Source organism: Ambystoma mexicanum, chromosome 5p, assembly GCF_040938575.1.
Source record: "Ambystoma mexicanum isolate Mex_15411 chromosome 5p, UKY_AmexF1_1, whole genome shotgun sequence".
Lineage (NCBI taxonomy): Eukaryota > Metazoa > Chordata > Amphibia > Caudata > Ambystomatidae > Ambystoma > Ambystoma mexicanum.
This window is the reverse complement of record NC_090930.1, coordinates 646,125,755-646,145,443: the sequence shown is the minus strand read 5'-3', so window position 1 is coordinate 646,145,443 and position 19,689 is coordinate 646,125,755. Positions and strand designations below refer to the sequence as shown.

Here is a 19,689-nt window from a genome sequence, read left to right as displayed (position 1 = left end):
TTGCAATGACCTCTGTTCCAAATCCAAAATAATTATGATACAGTGGAATATCAGAACATTTTAGCCATACATACCTATTTTAATATGGTGGTGGGGAATCTGATATGTACTTTACTAGTGTCATCCTTGTGAGTGCAGACAGCTATGAGAGTTTTTCTGGATTCCAGGTAACTGCCTGTTTGCACTCCAGTGAATGATAAAAAAAGACATGATGCCCCCCTCTACTGACTGTGTGGGTGCGGAAATAACACATCCCTTGCCAGGCTTGAGATCTCCCAGCTGGAGACACCCTCTGAATGGTTCCATGTCATAATGTCCCCGTAAAAATGTCCCCCAACAAGTCGCCGTTTTTTGCTGGGACATTACTTTGAATATGCAGGGGACACCCCAGCAATCCCTGTTTTTTTATTTATTTTTTAAATGGGACATAATGTCACCATATATAATGTTGCCAATGAATTTTGCCGGCGGCATTATGTATGGGGACATTTCCTGCAGAACAAGGCACTCTTAGGATAATATCAGAAGGCAAGGGGCAGATGTCACAAGGACATGGATTGGACCCCTTAAATCAGGCGTGTTTGTCTTCAAGCACATGTGGCATTGTGCCTTTAAAAGAGGGATCTCTCACCTCTTCTTTGATTCGTCATTAGAGCATTCTGGATATAAGGAATCATTAATTTGGACCTCTTTTGTGAGAGGTGAAGTTTCCAAAACCCTCAGCCATTGGGGTGAAGGAGTGCTCCAAAACAGAGGCAGGCTCTGCTCCCTATCCACTCCCAGGGGACTTGGGGGTGTGACACTCGCTGAGGACCAAGGCCTACCACTGTGCATGGAAAGCTCCTTTAGCCAGGAGAACAGAGACTGTGAAGGTCACTTCTTGTCCTAGGGCACCCTTCATTGGGTCTCAGCCCGTCCTGAGTACCAGAACACTGTTTTCAATTAATTGAACTGATCCAACTCCCATGGAGCTGTGTTCCCCACACTCAAACTGAAGGGACCCACCAGTGATCCATATGGCACTCTCTCATACTTCCAACTAAAGCTGTTTATCATCTGTTGAACCGACTCACTCACCGCCAGAGTGCACACTGCACCAAACTGAGCACGTCACCTGTTCAGTTAAACAACCAGCTGCCACTGCCGATGACCTCGAACATCGCATCAGAGCACCAGGATCAAAGCTTCAAACCACTGGACCTCGACTTGAACCGCTGTAGCATCATGTCACTCATTGACCTGAATCAGCAATTACCAACATTTCTCACTGACTCACCGTCGACCGACCATGGTGAACCATCCGCACTGTCTCGCATGAACCCCACATCCAAGCTGCACCAAGCAACCACTTTGAAATGACCCAACGCCAGCTTGCAGCTTGACCAGTTTGACTCCCCACACCCAAGCCTGCTTCAACCCACGTTAATAGCACCTCCAAATCTGGTTCGACATCGTCAAGCCACCTAACATTGGTATCAGGCGTTTTCAAGTGACTATCCCCTCTTAGTCATCGTTTGGTGCCCTAAAGAATGGTTAAGTCATTTTTGCACCTCTTTCCAAGACATATCATTATGAACACATGTTGCATTTTTTGCCTGTTTTCCTCCCTGACAAAGTATCCTGAGTGCTTATACATTTCTGTTCTGCATCTTCGGTCTTCTTTTAGAGGTGTGTTTTTTGGTAGTGTTTTTTATAGTTGTACAATTGATTTGTTTAATTAAATTATATTTTTTTATACAACCTATCTTCGACATTCCTTTATTTTGGAGCTGTTGCACTATTGAAGTTTGGGCAGCTACTGGTTCCCATGCACACCCCTTCAGAGAGTAATGGCTTCCCTCTGTCCACATTACCACAAAAGGTAAAAGAAACATGTTACCTTCATGATTAGGATCACTCTTGGTTTGTAGACGTGTTGGGGCTGAATAGGCGATTTAGTCACTAATCATCCCTGTACTCCTGCAGAAGTAATTTAATCACACATCTGATGTGTGGAATGTGGCCCAACATGTTGATGGATGGTATGTCTTTACATGAAATGAGAAAGACAATACACCAAATTAAAACGTAAGCTATTTCAGAGTATTGTATAATGTTACTTTGTTATTTGTTCCTGCGTACAAAGCAGTTATTAAAACCCTTCTCGTTTCCTGTCTTTCAGGATGTTCCTCTCAATATTGGCAGAGCTGGAGCTTGTATCGTTGTTGTGAAAATGCCATTATAGATATGTGCCGAAAAAAGATGAAAACAGGACAGCTCCTCGAAACCAAGGAAAAATAAATACTTTGATACCTGACGACTTTTACCCGAATGATTACATCCTTCTTTTGTATGCTTTGTTCTTTGCAGTATTCTGACCCCAAGCTTATGCATGGTATAACAACATAGACTGAGGTCTTCACATGTTTGTCCCTAAAAACAATAATGATTCATACGCATGTGTGGCATTTCCTAACAGCTTGCAGTTTGTGAACATTGTGTGCACAATATTTTCTATTTTCACGGAAAGGGCAGTACAGATTTCCATCACAGAAAAGGCGAAAATGCAATACCTCTGTAATATAATTGCAAATATACATAACACTTGTTTATAGGTGGCGCTATTATAATAGCATCCAGGTTTCTGGTGGTAGTGGTTTTCAAATGTGAACTGCACCGAAAGAGGGCATTACTGAACGATAGAACACATATCCATTATTGTTTGCATAGAACATGAAATAGAATGATCACTCAGCCTTCACCTTGTTTGACATTCATAGTTCACCTGAAGGATTTCATTCCTGTGGCTTCACTGCCCTACATTGTAGATGTGTATGGAATAGGCAAACATATAACATAAACACACGCACTTGCGTGCCCAGGCATTTGTGTGTACCGGCAAGTGCCCAGGCATTTGTGTGTACCGGAGCATCTCTTAAAAATGAATATATACATGTAGGTAAACATATATGTATATATGTCTTATCTGCTTGCTGCAATGCTTAATTTACTAAAATTTGATCAAAGTGTATACAGGGAATTGGAATACGCTTATCCTGGTATTAATTTAAATATGTTAAGTCCTTCTTAATGTATCTAATATGTTTCACAGTACTCATCCTTAACCCAATCCAACACCACTTCAATTTAAGAATATGTTGTATTCAGCCTAACAAATTCAAAATTAAGAAAACAAAAAAAGACACATCTTTCTTGAGGGTTCATCAATTTAAAACTGCCCATCAATACTGGCTGTATGGCTTTTACATGTCAAAATGGCCTGTAAGGTGCTTACACTTGCAAGAAACAGACAGTTTGCGTCTCCCCCATTGTTATTGTCCCGTGGGTCTCTCGCCAGGCTCTCTACAGCTGCACATTAAAGGTGTGATAGAAATACAGGGCTAATTGCAATGCAGTGCACATTTCAATGCAATGTTTAAGCTGCATTTCAGTGCTTTGATTCTGATTGTTCATTCTTATACCTGGGTTGGTAGATATAAACAAATCAATCTTAACCACTTTACTTCTGATTCGACTGATGCTTCAACGTATCCCCTCCTCCATGGAAGGGCTTCATAGGGTGTCCTCAATTACAGAAAGGTAATCTGTTTTCAGAAGAACTCATTTAACAAAAATACTCTGGACTGAACAAACGTGGTCATCTAGGAGATCCTCCGAAGTGGCTACTAGCAATAATTAAAGAGTTAAAAAGGATTTTGAAACTGAATTCAGGAAACGAGGGCACTTTACTGCGTGTGCACTACAGACGCACGCTCGATTCTAGAAGAAGGATACATGTTGTCAATGTTTTCATGCAAAACAAATGTGTGCCATGCACTGTACAGATAAACTGATCCAGGGATGGGTAAAGCGTCATGGTGCACAATGTTTCCGGGCAAAGCAAAGAAGTGATGGCTGGAAGGTTCCAACTTACTCTAAGACCTCTGGAAATTGCTCTGGGCAACCCTCCAGACCATCGTTCTTCTTCGTCTGCCAAGCTATTACAGAAAGGGAAAAGACCATATGCAAATCCGGCTCAGTCCCACCCTCAAAGGGGCCGTCCAGCCAGAACAGGCAGTTCAGACTGGCTGCCCCCTTTGGGAGTGAGTCCTATAAAGATTTAAATATGGGTGACAGGTTATCTATGAATGGCAAAGATCAGGTAAAACGCGACAGAATGGGATGCTACACAAAATAATTACAAGTTACTGACCAACATTCGTTTAAGCTTTTCACACTGTTTGCGCATGTTCTAATGGCGGTAAAGAGGCCGTGGGGGTAATATTCATGTAATATTCCTCAGTGTCTGTCTCTAATGATATCCAAAGAAAAATGGAAAACAATACTCGTAGCTTTGTGCAAGGAATGCTATCCTCCATGTCTGGTTGGACATGGCAAGATCTATTTGTATGCAGTGTGCATTGTCTTCAAAACATAGATATTTAAAACCAAATCTTGCCCCCAGAACCAATCGGGATCTCCGTTGTTAGCCTCCCTGCAGTTCAGGCTCTTCCAATAACAGAATTGTGTTTTTGCTGCCTGCCACTGTGAGTGAATTGTGGATTTGCCAAGCCAATGAGGCACATATGCATTCAGTGAATAGCTTCCTGTTCGCTAAAGGCTTAAATGAAATATATTTTTCGGAACTACATTAAAAAAAACATATTGGAATGCAGCAGTATTGTTTTTTTCTCAATGCACAAAGACTATGGCACATCCAGACATGTTTACATAACTGTTTTTGTACGGCTGGGTTGCTGGCAGCATGCTTTTTTTAGTAGTTAGGTGTTTCCTTAAATGCCGAGCAGTACTTCAAAAAAGATCACCTTTAAATCCAACCATGTAATAAAAAAATACTAATTGAAATGTCCGTTTTGGCAACAAGCCTAACACTAAGGTGTATGCACCGCACTTCTGATGAGAATTTTATTGATGTGTAGCTTTTTGTAAGTATCGCTTAGCAACGTATTATGAAAATGTTGCTGGATAAGACATTGGCCCTCATTACGACCCTGGCGTTAACCTCTGGCGCTATTAGCGCCATGGTTAACGCCGGTAACTTACCGAATCCGCCATGGAGAAATGGGGAATTACCACCCCATTCCAAGGTTGGCGGGGCGGTAATTCCCCATTTACCATTGGCCCTTCCCCATTCACATTTTTGCCCCATAGGGCTCAATGGGGAAGGCAGTAATTACGGTACCGCAAAATGCAGTACCGTAATCACCTTCAAGGTCCCTTTGCGGGTCCCGACCTTAACGGCTGGTACAGACCAGCCGTTAAGGTCGGGACCCGCAAAGGGACCACGTAATCAGGCGTTAAGGGATTACCGGTACGGGTACCCTTACCGGTAATCCCTTAACGCCGGGGTCGTAATGAGGGCCATTGTATTGAAAAATTCTGATAAAATTGTAAGTGCAATCCAAACTAATTTGCGAAATGTGCTGAAGTAGTTTCTACCACAGTATTATACACTGTACTTCGTTAAATACTTTACATGTGTGTTTGTTATTTACTCCATTCCTGAAGAGCAACAGTATTCATGTTTGGATGGAACTAATGGCCACCATTGTTAAAGCCACACTGATTTTCTGTGTTATCATTTTATGTGCAGACATTTTGTTGTAAGAACAAAGCTTAAAACTATTGCATTATAATATAATTACAGGAATATAAAATAAAAAAAAACATGTCGAATTTTGAAGAAAAAAGAATAACTGAAAATAATTTACAAAACACTTCTTGAGTAATAATGATATTACAAAACTAAAACAACATGGAATTACACCCAAAATCTCCCGATCCAACAACACAGGCAATCTCCTACACGGGAATATTTTGTTCGTAAGTGCAGACCTTCACAAACCTCACATTTTAACTGCAACATGAAGAACAGAACAGCAACATCCGCTGAATCTGTAAAATTGTATTCCAGAATAATGTCCATGTATTACCAGGTATCATACTGTACTTATATTGTACCCACAATATTTTGCCATGTAATCTTTTGTCCACAAACAAATTGCATTACTTTATAGTTTCCATGATAATTGCAGCCGAGAAAATGTGGTGTAACGAGGAAATGATTGACCATGCTGTTGAGTCAGTATTTTTTAGCGATTTTAAAATAGTATATGGTTGAAATTTAATATAAATGGACACATCCTAGCATCGTTAATATGCAGGAGACATTTTGTAGACTTGTTCTATCAGATGCATGTGCACTGACAGACATTATATACTGATTAACAATGTAGTTGACATGCAGTCAAGATGCTACTACTAAGATTAATAATTGTGTTAATAATGTAGTGACTAGAACATCCACAATAGATTAGAATCTCCACTTTGGAATTTATGTATCATATTGATATAGAAGAACATTAAACCTCTGAATAAGAGTACCAGCTGCCTCACTCCATATGTATATACTGTACGTTTACTGTCATAACTCACACATGAGACATAGCAGGCGTTGAACATCATTCGAGAAGTTGAATGTGTTACTTTATTATCTATTCTTTAGAGATGTACTATTTGGGGAAGCTGCTAATAACTTGAAACAACCACGCAGTGTTGTACTTGCATGCTAGTGTGTCTTTTATGTGCCAAATTACAGACATGTTATTTTGCTAGACAGTTTTGAAAAATACTGGTACTGTACACTATTGATGATGAGATTGAATGTACACTGTGAGAAAAGAAGCGTGGTCTACATATATTCTGACAATGATTGAATGTTCCAGGTCAATATAGGCTGCTTACTCATCCAGTATAACCTTATGTACAAACTAGACATTTTTCAATCACTTATTTTTGCAGGACTGTAATTGTTGATCCTTTACTTTGAAATGCAATGATATTTTCGCTGCCATGCTTTGATTCAAAGTGGTGTAACGTCAGACGCTGCGTACAAATTGTAAACAGGCTTTGGTGCATTTTCGAAACTTGGCAGCATGCCATTTTAATATTATTTATATGAGGGACTTGCAAAGCAGGCACACATATTAGATTCGCAGCCGTAAATGTACAATTCTGAATGATCTTTGTTTAATGCTACAAATCAGTTTTTGCATTTCATTCAGTTAGTGTGTATGACACAACATGCAGAATGATACCCTTTTAAGAATCCCGGCTAAGACGCATGCTATCTCACTGCTTCTGTTTACTGTTTTTCATTGTTTGTGCTATGTTCTTTTATATAAATAACACATATGTTTACGGAGTTCAATGAATACCGAATAGATTTTGTGAACAATTGGGACAAATAAATTGTTTTCATTTCTATCAAAACAAGATTTTTGGGGATCACGTGTCCTTATTACAGTCGTGTTTATTTAATGCAAGTAAAAACAGTGTTATGAGGACAATATAAAGGATATCTTTCGCTGTGCCACTCTATGATGATATCCATCCTTAATTCCCACACACAACAAGTGACACAACAATGGCAACAGCAATAATCTCAATATGCAGCATAATGCCAAAGCTCCCTCTTAAGTAGCTGTTAAAATTGCTTTTACGACATGACACCCGACGAGTAGGGAGGGTGTAGGCAATTGTGGAGTTTGCTCATCTGTTATAGAGGTAGGTGTTAAGATGGATTTTCAGAATCAACACTGTGGACAGATTCCGAGAGGCCACCCATGCTGGTGAACAGGTTTAGAGACTAATGTCTAGCCAAACTCTATGTGGGTAGTTTGACTGAGCCGCAAGACCTAGATCTAGGATGTGCGAGAGTGATGAAGGGTGCATTTAAGCACACACAGAGCACTCTTAATAATGCCAGTCAGTTCAAATGTATGAAATAGTTATTTATTAAGGTCTTAGACACACTCTTAGTCATGAAAAACCATAGGTGTGTAACCAACTAAAACATTAACTTCTAAAATATACACATTCACAACAGTGTGTTCGGCTAAGAGCGGTAACACTTTACTTTTAGAATACATTTAGATCAGTTTCAGAACAATGTAGGATAGCAACGCAAGTGAAAAAAGGACCAGGCAAGTAATCATTAGTGAGATAACTAATGTGTGTAGAAAAAGAAGTAAGGAAAACCTACTCAACCTTAAGGTATAAGGTACTACACCTTAACATGTCCTTTCACAGATAGAAAATAGGCGGCCTAGTGTCCTAGAGTCATGAGTCCCAATGCAGTTCTCTTCAGAAGGCTGGGATTCTTTTCAAGAATCTGAACACGTGGTGGCAAAGCCAGCAGGCAGTTTGTAAGGTTCTCAAAGTTAGAACACAATTGAAGAAGAGTTGTTAGCAGAACCCTTGCTAATCCACCTTAAGGGAAGCCCAGGGGAGGATCCTCGACCAGAACTCCACAGATTTCAGTCAGTCAAGGGAGAGGTATGGTCAGGACTTTACACCTAATAAACCTATGGAGCAAGAGGGGTAGGAACATATTCATTTCACTCACCCCCTGTACTCCGATATCACACAGGGACTGTTATTGAGGTTGCTGAAATTGTTGGCCCCCTTTTCTAATGCATTGGCTCTGATGAAGGAAATACTGGGGTCTTGGGAGCTGAGGTAATTTTTGACATCAGGGTTTTGGACCGGCAAATCATTGGTTCTAAGCACTGATGGATTGGTTCTAGAAACTGGACAGTTGGAGATCTCTAGTGGACTATAAAAAGGACAAGCACTCCAGCGATGACCTCCGAGGGCCCCCAGCACACTATACATTTATTTATTTATTTCAATTGTTGATAGCGCCCAGACCCGGAAGTATCACAGCGCTAGGTTACAGTAAATTGCAATACAATCAGTGCAGTAGTTTGGTAGGATGACAGAATGAAGGCAGTCAGTTAAAGAAGAGTGCAGGTGCTGAAAATTCAAGAGACAAGTTAGGTGTATTTGTTGAATAAAAAAGTTTTATGCTAGCTCCTCCTGCTCTTTGTCTGGTGAATCTGGGTGTCACTAGGGAGGTGGACATGCATGATCGCAGGCAGCGAAGGTTCTGTTCTTTGGATATGCGCTGGACGAAGTAAGTAGGTGCAGTGTTGTTGATGCATCAGTGAGCAATTGAGATCATTTTTAACTCACTTCATGCCTTGATAGGTAGCCAGTGACCTTCCCATCTCACAAGTGAGGTATGGTTAGATCTTTTTGGGCCGCAGACTGCCAAAGGGCATTATTTTGGATCAGTTGTAATTTCGAAAGGTTTGTGATAGAGGTTCCTGCAAGGATGGCATTGCAGTAATCCAATGTACTACTGATGTCCCTAGCTAGAGTGAGGCAGCTGTCACAGGATATCAACTTTCTGGAGAGGCTGATGAGTTTAGTAGAGTAGGATGTAGCAGAGGCAACCGCTTTGACATGTTTGTGCATGGTGAGTTCGGAGTCAAGGTGGACTATGCAGGTGGCGCTCAGCTATTGCCACTCTGAAGCAATAGGGGAAGTTGACCTTCATGGATTAAACAAGGAAACTGATCCTGTTAGGTCCCTCTTTGTGTTGGAGAAATGCAACTGCCGCGAGCAATATCTTATTTTATAAATTGAGGATCTGCAGAGTCCCAAGGCTAAACCCGGGACAGCAACCGATGCAGCAAGGTAGCCCAGGTAGAGTCAGACCAAATTATGGTTCCATCCAGAGTCCTTCTGAAGACTCCCAAGGGAATGGCCATTAAGCAGGGATCAAGCCTGGTTGTTCCCACTGTTCCAGTGGTCAATGCACTGATGAAGACCTTCTGGAGAATGGCAAAGGAGCAAGGCTGTGCTCGGATGATAGAAGAAAGAAATGCTGTCTGGCTTCCAAAGATGAGTTCTGGACATTTTAGCAGGGTGCTCCTCTTGGTAGGGGTCTTGGTTTCAATGATGATTGCAGAAGGTCCCTTTCCATCCAGGATTCGAACTCAAGTTGCCCCGTGCAGCCTAATAGTAAGTGTCTGCACCATTCCAACTGGCAGGGGTTGCACAATCCTAGACAGTCACATTCACTGCATCTAGCCACAGACATGGACAGCCATTTTCCACAGGAAATCTGGACCTTTCCCCAGGAAAGGGCTTAGAATATACAAGATAACCATGAACATTCAAATATTGTAGTGCACAGCCATTCTACAGTATATGTACTTTTTTTGCATTAATTGGTCAGTGCATAAGGCAATAAAAAAAGAAAACAGGTGTGAAATATCAGCTGCCACCAGCTCATCATGGAAACATCATGCAAGTAACCACAAAGTTGCAAATAACATATTTACAGGGACACAAAATGTCCCTACCGAACCTCACAGTAAGCAAGTGAAGTACACAGGGAAAACTAAAAAGAGAATTTTATAATGCAGAAGAGAGTCCTCCTGTACTCATAGTCATAGGGGCAGATCAGTGCCCCCAAAACAGATGAGCTTATTGAGGCAAGTTAAGTAAAATGGCTTAACTTGCCTCCAAAATTCAAAACAGGTTACAGACTATGGCCCTGATTCACAGAACGTTTTCCAAAGGGATTGCACCATTATGAAATGCTTCTGTGTGTCAGGCCCTATGGCACAAAGTTAAGGTGTCCCATTAATAGATGTGGAGGAATAGCAGTGAAGACACACCCCTGAACGCTCACACCAGAGAGAATACAACCCGCTAGGGAACAAAGGCCCAATTCAATCTTGTAAGGATAACAAGTGTAATCTCACACGCAGAGGATATGATTGATTATTTATAACACTCTTAATACCCAGAACTTTCTAAGCACAGAACTGGGGATCGAACCTGTGGTGCTCTGTGTCATCTTGCTTCCAAGGCAAGCACGTTGCCCCTGAGCTATCATCCTGAGACATGAGATGAGAACGTTCTTTTATAAAGTGGTACCAGCAGAATCTTATAAAGAAAAACATTGTCATAGGTGACGCAATACAGACTGTAAAAATCTGTGCAGCTGATTGGATGGATCCTATACTGGTACCACCTTTATCCATAAGGGATGGCAGTTTATTGGTGCCATCCCAGTCCGTCCATCTTCCATCACATGGGTGTGGCAGGGCTCATCTTCTTCTCATGTTGAAGGCCAGAAAACTAATTAATTGTACTCCTACTATGCAGCTTGTTTTATCACTCATACTGTGCATTGGCAGGCCTCCAGCCTCATTTTGAACTATAATATATTCCTCACAGAACCTCTCAATACAAATCAAACAATTGTCGCTCAACGATGTGCCCTGTCCATCCTCTTTGAACATTTCAGGACTTGTTACTTTGGGGTTGGTGGTCAAAGGGCACCTATTGTCATGGAATTCGGGGATCTTCGGGTTTAGTCAGATATATGGGCTGTAACTCGTGGTCACTCAGGAATGGACCGGGTCATGCTTTAGCCAATGTGAGAAAACATGCACACCAGGCACCGGTCTCTGATCACGCCCTTGAAGGGAACATTCATCTTGGTGAAAGACACATCGTTGCAACATTTTAGAGAACAATGAATAAACAGTTTGGTGGGTGGGGGTGCGAAATCTCCTTATGGGAGCACGGGCACAACTGGAGATTTCTGTGATCTCGTGGATTTGCGCCTGGTGCATGTAATCCCGCATTTGCTGCACAAGCCTTCTCTTCTACCTAGGATTATTAGTATCTATCAAAAATAGCGATGCCACTCACACCTTAGACCACACCATGGGCCTCATTACGAGGAAGGCGGTAGGGGGCTAACGGGCCAGTAGAGCTGCCGGCCCCATTAACCCCCTACTGGCCCATTACGAGGTCTCCTTGTAGGACCTGCTAAGGACGCCTGGTAAAAGCAGGCACCCTTAGCGGGTCTTGCGAGCAGACCAGGATGCAAACAACAGGCCAATCATTAACAGGCCCGTTGTTTGCATCCTCCCCATTCCCATTGAGCCCTATGGGGGCTCAAATGGGAATGGGGATTCACCGGGTCTGGGTTCCCTGAATGGGGAAATACTGGGCCCTCCAAGGTCGGAATGGATCAGGGGATGGGGACATGATTGTGTGGTATAGTGGATCAACGTAATCTCCATATGGGATGGGGAACATTTCATACTTTGGGCCACCCTGTGGGATATTGGTTTGTACTTCAATGTTTTTTGTTTCGCAATGTGCTTTTGAACCCCCAATTGATACCATCATTCTTGCGCTATCAGATGCCATGGAGGCACGACATCGAAGAACCAGCTGACAAGTGCAGAAAATTTCCAGGATGAACACAATGATGGGCATTAACATCTTCACGATCACTCGTAGCCACAATGGGGCCCAGTTAAAAGCCACATTTAGCCAGTCACTGTCCTGTTTTCCTCCCTCCAGGCCATGGACAGCTGTCATGATGTGTGATAGTGATGTGTTCTCCGTGTCTTTTGGAAGCAAGGATGTACAACAGGAATCATCAAATTCTTTGAAAACCGCACCCACCATCGTTGTTAACATGTCCAGCACATAGGGACTCGACATTGATCACGTTGAACCCATTATGCGTGTAGTTTGCGAGCTGGACTAGTTCCCACCTCACTATTTGCAGCCATTTGACATTGGATGCAGCCTCCACCCTGTCAAGTTTAAAGAGGTGAAAAAAGATTCTGCCGAACTGAAAAAAGCCTATATTCTTCTGTTATTTCACCAAGCAGTGTGGAAGAATCTTTCGAAATGTAATTCAATATTTTCATCCTCTGCATTTGCTGGAACTGTCCTTTCCCTTGGGCTCTTGCGTGGGCACCAATATTCATTTTCCACTGCAGGGAAACCCGTTGCCCCCCTGCAGGCAGTACTCGCCCCTTCAGGCGTTCTTCTGGGATTACTAATGGCTCTGAATGCTGGTGCATTTTACAAAATCGAGGCCCAACATTTGCAACATTTGCAATTGCACACTGTGTGCCTGGAACTTGCCCTATGCAGAACCTTTTATTCTGCATAGCGCAAGATGAACCAGACATTTTGCCTCTATAATTGGGGCTGCTTGTGGTACTAACAAGTTGGGAGCCCCTGACGCATGTGGAATGAGTGAACACACATAACAGCTCCCATTCACAGCGTTTATCCCCACACCACTCATAGCAGAGTAGCATGAGTTAGTGAACTCTGGGAGATGAATATCCTCAATCACATCAAACCCCAGCCCTTGATACGTGTCATACTTTAGTCATACTCCTCTTTTCATTCTTCTATATGCATTCTCAAGGATGGCCACTTTAGCAGTACTGTCAGAAATAACATTATACCATGTCATAGTGGTAGACAATCCCTGACAACCTATTCTCTGCATTCTTCACAGATGTAACCTGCATATTAGAGTCATTAAATCCACTTCCATTATTATTATTAACGTTGACGTTAGTACTGATATATGTAGATCCACTCATATTTTCAACACTTATGTTTCTTTCCATTTGGATAAAATACAATCCTATTTCCCCCACTGAACCCCCCTTATAGGACCTCCCCCTATGATACCCTCCCCAATACACTCCCAGTAGACTAGCAATATCACACACAATCCTCCAGCAATTACTGACCCACTATAATAGATATATGTCTGCAATCTCTCATCCGTGTATCTACGCCTTGGGTCCCTACTTAACATCCCATGATCTCTGCTTCCAAAAGGCCAGGACTTACCCAACTCCCTTGGAAGCAGACCCATAACCCAGGTTCCGAGTGCCAATCAGTCCCAATTGGGACCTTTTGGACCCTGTCCTGGCGCCAGTGGCGCCAGGCTCATAAATATGCCCAGTCCCAGCGCTGCAAGCGCCGGGCTCATAATGCTTGGGTGGACTTACCTGCAGCAGACCATGCTGCTTACTGACCTGCCAGTATGAGCCTCTGATCCTCTTCTGTTTGGGACTACTTTTCCTGTTGGGTGGGGCAGGAGCCACTCCCTAGGCTCAGAACACTGGAACTCTTCTGGAAGGCAGGAACTCTTTTCTTACCTAGGCGAGGCTGTGGAAGAAGACACCTAACACTACAGGAGGCTATTTAAACCACACCCGATGGATGAATCTTGCTTTGCGTTATTCTGCATCCTCTGCAGCAGAACGCTCATCGTGTCTTCTGCATCTGATCCTGGGCCTAAAGGAAAAAGGCTTACCATCCTGAATCCAGTCTTCAGCAACATCTATAAAGACAAGAAAGAACAGGTTAGCACTACGGTCTTCAGTGACAGCGCATCTCTTACCTGGTCCATCGGCTGTCATCAACGCCTAGCGCAGCATTCCTGCATCTGAAAGACAAAGGCTTACCTACTCTTCACGCGCTCCGGAGGTCATCGCACTGCATTCTGGCATCTGAAAGACAAAAGCTTACCAACTCTTCGCACACTCCGGAGGCCTTCGGCGCTGCATCCCGCATCTGTAAGACAAAAGAAGGTGCGTTTAAAGACATTGGGTAACGTTAAATACTCACGTGCCATTACTCCATCCACGCCAAACTCAGTGGGCATTCCGGCATCCTTCAGCAGCTCCGAACTGGTACCTGCAAAATAAAAGGACAGTTAGTGCGCATCGTGAAGCAAGCAACAAGCGCTTACTTACGCGCTTCCAGGCGCTTCTATTCCGCATACGGGTCCATCCTCAACTCACTTCAGCCAGTCAACCGCCATCGCCGGAACCCTGCAAAATAAGAGACAGCATTACAGAAGACTTTTAAAGACATTTGAAATACTCGGAACTCACCGTTCGTGAAGTAAACGACGGACAGCAGTCCTCTGAAGTCAAGAGGCCTGCGCTACCTATCCAGTGAAGAAACTGGTTACAGCACCCTGCCTCGAGGCAGATGGAGAGCTCGGCGTTCACTTACCTAAGGTGAGAGCGTTAACCTTTGGGGGTTCTACAGGAGAGGAGAAAAGGAAAGAGATAGGGACACCCCAATAACCCCAGTTCATTAATCCCATATTTTCTATCTGCAGACATCTTACTCTTCGAGTCAGGCATACAGTGCACAGAGGTCCAGCCCAAAGAGCCAACCGGGTGCTACACATCACTTTTGAAGATACGGTAGTCGCCCAGTCAAGACCGGCGCCTCTGCGAGAATCAGGTGAGCGTTACAGAACGCAAAGCCTACCGCAAAACTCTCGCCCAGGCGCTATGGAAACCTCGGATACCGACCACCTAGCCCGGTTACTTGGGGAACTAAGGGCAGAAGTGCATGCAGCTCGTCAGGAAACGAATGCTCTAAGAAGGGAACTAATTATTTCCAAGGAGCGAACAGACGAACTTGCTAGACAATTGCTACAGTCACAAGCCGGACAGACCCCGTTACCCGCATCAGGGGCAAATCTTCCTTCTACATCCCCTATGAATCCAGTGCAGATCAACCTACCTGGGAATGTACCTCTGGCTCCGCCCGAACGATTTTCTGTTGACCCAAAGAGGTTTGCAGTATTTATCAATCAGTGCCGGTTGCATTTTTTATGCCGGCCAGCAGCCTTTCCAACTGATCAAGCTAAAGTAGCTTTTGTGCTTTCGTACCTTAGTGGCAATGCGGCAGACTGGTCGATCCCTCTAGTTAATCAAGATGATCCGGTTCTCCATGATTTTCAAGCCTTTCAGCTTAGTATGGAAAAACTTTTCGCAAGACATTCACAGGGGCAGGCCTTGGACAATGAGCTTCTTTCGTTGCGACAGGGTAATCAAGACCTTTTGGCTTATATTGCATCTTTCAACAGACTAATAGTGGAAACTCAATGGCCTGAGGACAAAAGGATTACGCTGTTTTATAGAGGTCTACGTGGAGAGCTCAAAGACGTTTTAGCCCAAGTAGTGAATCCCCCACAAGACTGTTCGGACTATATAGAATTAGTCGTTCAAATAGATCACAGACTGCAGAACAGGAAGGCCGATCGTTCCAAGTTTGATGCTCGAGTATTTTCCAAACCACCTACTCCTTCCAAAGGAGTAGACTCCGGGGAACCCATGCAAATAGGGGGCCTGAAAGGACCACTAACACAAAAGGAGCGGGAAAGGAGAAAACAGTTGCAATTATGCCTCTATTGCGGAAACTCAGGGCACTTTCTTCGAGACTGTCCGATGAAACCAGCCAAGAAGGCGGTAGGAGCTGCAGTTACCAAGGTCACAAACTCTGAGCAGGGAAACGACCTCGCCCGACAAGAATAGAGGTCCTCTTGCCGAGCGTTAAAACCAGTTCCGTGACCTCGCATTTCGTGATACCTATGGTCCTCATTAGCCCTGATCATCCGGATCGATTACATGCGATTGAAGCCTACGTCGACAGCTGTGCCATCGGCAATTATGTGGATCATGAAATGGTTTTGAGGATGAATCTAACTCTTTGTCCCAAGGCTGTAAAGGACGTCATTACTACGGTGGATGGTACGGAGATAGCCTCCGGACCAGTAACGCATACCACTCAAGAAGTGACGCTTGTAAGTCAAGATGGACACCATGAGAAGATCATGTTCGATGTGATCAAGGCCCCTCAGTTCCAGATTATTCTAGGGATACCTTGGTTAGAGAAACACAATCCTCGGATCGATTGGCGAGCAAGAACGGTTCAGTTCCCAGAATGTGTCTCTACTTGTCACCCTCCACCTGGTGTTGCTCTAGCAGCAATTTCTTCGGAGACTCCCCAGTTACCTCCCGAATACCTAGAATTCCAAGATGTTTTCCAGAAGGATCAGGCTAACTCTCTACCTCCTCATAGGTCCTATGACTGCCAGATAGACCTGATACCTGGATCTACTCCTCCGTGTAGCAGAATTTATGCCCTCACCGAGCCTGAGAAGCTTCACCTCCGACAATACCTGGATCAATACCTAGCGAATGGGTTTATTCGTCCTTCTAAGTCCCCTGCTTCTTCAGCTTTGTTCTTCGTTCCAAAAAAAGAAGGGGACCTTAGAACTTGTATAGATTACCGCGCCCTGAACCAGATCACCGTTAAGAATAGACATCCGTTACCTTTAATCCCTGAACTCCTGGACCAAGTCAGAAGAGCATGCATATATACAAAGCTGGATCTTAGAGGAGCCTACCACTTGGTACGAGTGAAAGAGGGCGATGAATGGAAGACGGCCTTCCGCACCAAGTATGGGCTATTTGAATATCAGGTCATGCCCTTCGGACTTTGTAATGCCCCGGCCGCCTTTCAATATTTTATGAACGATGTCCTCAGAGAACTCATAGATGTATGTGTTGTCGTTTACATTGACGACATCCTCGTTTATTCTTCATCGGAATCTGAACATCGGAAACACGTGAAAATGGTCCTCGAGAGGTTGCGTCAACACAGACTTTTCGCTAAGTTGGAAAAATGTGTTTTCAACGTGACTGAAATTGAATTCTTGGGATTCATATTATCACCTAGCGGAGTGCGTATGGATTCAAGGAAGGTCGATGCAATTCTCAAATGGCCATCACCATCCTCCGTAAAAGGGGTTCAAAGCATGTTAGGCTTCGCCAACTTTTACGGCAGGTTTATCCCTGAATTCTCTCGAATAGTCCAGCCCATCACCGCCTTGTTAAAGAAAAACAAACGTTTTGAATGGTCTACCGAGGCGGAACAAGCTTTCCAGAATTTTAAGACAAAATTTATCTCTGCACCAATTCTAAAACATCCTCGCCCCAAACTCCCCTACATCGTTGAAACTGATGCTTCGAGCCTTGCCATGGGGGCAGTTCTATCACAGAAGGACCCAGTAACCAATCAGTTACATCCCGTGGCATTCTGGTCTCGCAAATTCTAGCCTCCTGAGATCAATTACACTATTACTGATAAGGAACTTCTGGCTATCAAGTCTGCCTTTAAGGCTTGGCGGCATTATCTTCTGGGGGCCCGACACACCGTTACTGTGATTACGGATCACCGAAACCTGCAATATTTGAAAACCGCAAAAGCCCAATCCTCTAGACATCTCTGTTGGGCACTATTCTTTGCCGAGTTTGACTTCATAATTACCTATCGACCTGGTACAAAAAACGGTAAAGCTGATGCCCTTTCTCGGATGGGAGTGGAGGAACACTTGACCAACCCTAAACCTGTACCTATCATTCCCGAACAAAGAATTCTGGGTGTAATAACCACACAATCCATAGAGGAAATTAAGGATAAAACCAGGCAACTTATAACTCCAGCAGAAATAAAGAATTGGCATCTGCAGGGAAAGGACTTTGCAGTAAAGGACAACTTATTGTATTTCCAAGAACGATTATACCTGCCCAGCACAGATTTACAGAAAAAGGTGATCTCTTGTTATCACGAGTCTCTAATGGAAGGACATCCCGGTATGGCCAAAACCTCAGAAAAGATCAAGCGCTACTTCTGGTGGCCGTCTTGGAAAAAAGATATCAGAGACTTTATAATGTCCTGTGGAGTATGCGCCCAAAACAAGAGTCAAAAGGAAAGACCAGCCGGCCTCTTACGCCCTATTGACATCCCACCTCGCCCTTGGCATACGCTTTCTATGGACTTCATCACCGACCTACCTCCATGCTCCGGATACAATACGATCCTGGTAATCGTGGACTTATTCTCCAAGATGGCGCATTTCATTCCACTCAAAGGCTTGCCAACAGCAACAACTCTGGCCCGAGAATTTCTCAAAAACATCGTCCGACTGCACGGTTTTCCTTCAGTGCTAATTTCGGATCGAGGTAGTCAATTTATTTCTAATTTTTGGCGAAGTTGTTGTCGGTCGGCTCAAATTGATGTGAGATTATCGACCAGTCACCACCCTCAAACCGACGGACAAACCGAGAGGACCAATCAAACTCTGGAACAGTATTTACGCTGCATGCTGCAACAAACTGAAACAACTTGGAAAGATATCCTTTGGATAGCCGAATATGCCTACAACAACTCTGTCCACTCAGGAACTGGGAAAACCCCGTTTTTTCTTTTATACGGCTGTCACCCTCGAACCTCAGAGTTGGATCCACCCCAAGATCTTGGAACACCAGCAGTAGACTACCTGCACTCTACAATCACCCAAGCTTTTAAGGAAGCCGTTTCTCACCTTCAAAGGGCTAAGGAACAATACAAGAAAGGAGCAGATCAACATCGGAAGGAAGCCCCCCAATATCAAGTAGGAGATCAAGTCTGGTTATCCACCAAATATCTACCTCTAAAAGGACCACGCACATTCAACCCAAGATATTCCCTATTCAATCCCTATTCCATCACTACCATAGTAAACCCAGTAGCGGTCAAGTTGGACTTGCCCCCTCACATGAAGATACATCCGGTCTTCCACGTCTCTCTTTTAAAACCCGTGCAACCTCAAACCCGACTAACTAAATCCCCAAAACCTATCCTAGTTGATGGAGAACTCGAGTTTGAAGTCAAAAGCATCCTGGACTCCAAGATCTCCAAATCTAAGCTATTTTACCTAATTGACTGGAAAGGCTACGGCCCTCAAGAAAGATCCTGGGAACCTGCAGAATATGTCCACGCTCCTCGTCTAATCAAAAGATTTCATCAAACATTTCCTGACAAGCCAAAACCCCCGGGGAAGCCCGGTTTGGGAGGGGCCTTGAGGGGGGGTACTGTCATGATCTCTGCTTCCAAAAGGCCAGGACTTACCCAACTCCCTTGGAAGCAGACCCATAACCCAGGTTCCGAGTGCCAATCAGTCCCAATTGGGACCTTTTGGACCCTGTCCTGGCGCCAGTGGCGCCAGGCTCATAAATATGCCCAGTCCCAGCGCTGCAAGCGCCGGGCTCATAATGCTTGGGTGGACTTACCTGCAGCAGACCATGCTGCTTACTGACCTGCCAGTATGAGCCTCTGATCCTCTTCTGTTTGGGACTACTT

The 19,689-nt window shown here is 43.9% G+C and overlaps 1 protein-coding gene across 2 annotated transcripts in view; it reads left to right on the top strand.

Moving 5' to 3' along the window:
* KLHL4 (kelch like family member 4) overlaps nucleotides 1-7,205 on the top strand; it is a 1,128,728-nt gene extending 1,121,523 nt beyond the window's left edge. For both annotated transcript variants that reach the window (XM_069612999.1, XM_069613000.1), the window contains exon 11: nucleotides 2,162-7,205. In XM_069612999.1, the coding sequence (XP_069469100.1) occupies nucleotides 2,162-2,224 (63 nt within the window). In that variant the 3' untranslated portion in view covers nucleotides 2,225-7,205. The remainder of the gene's footprint in view (nucleotides 1-2,161) is intronic.
* The last annotated feature ends 12,484 nt before the right edge of the window (nucleotides 7,206-19,689 follow it).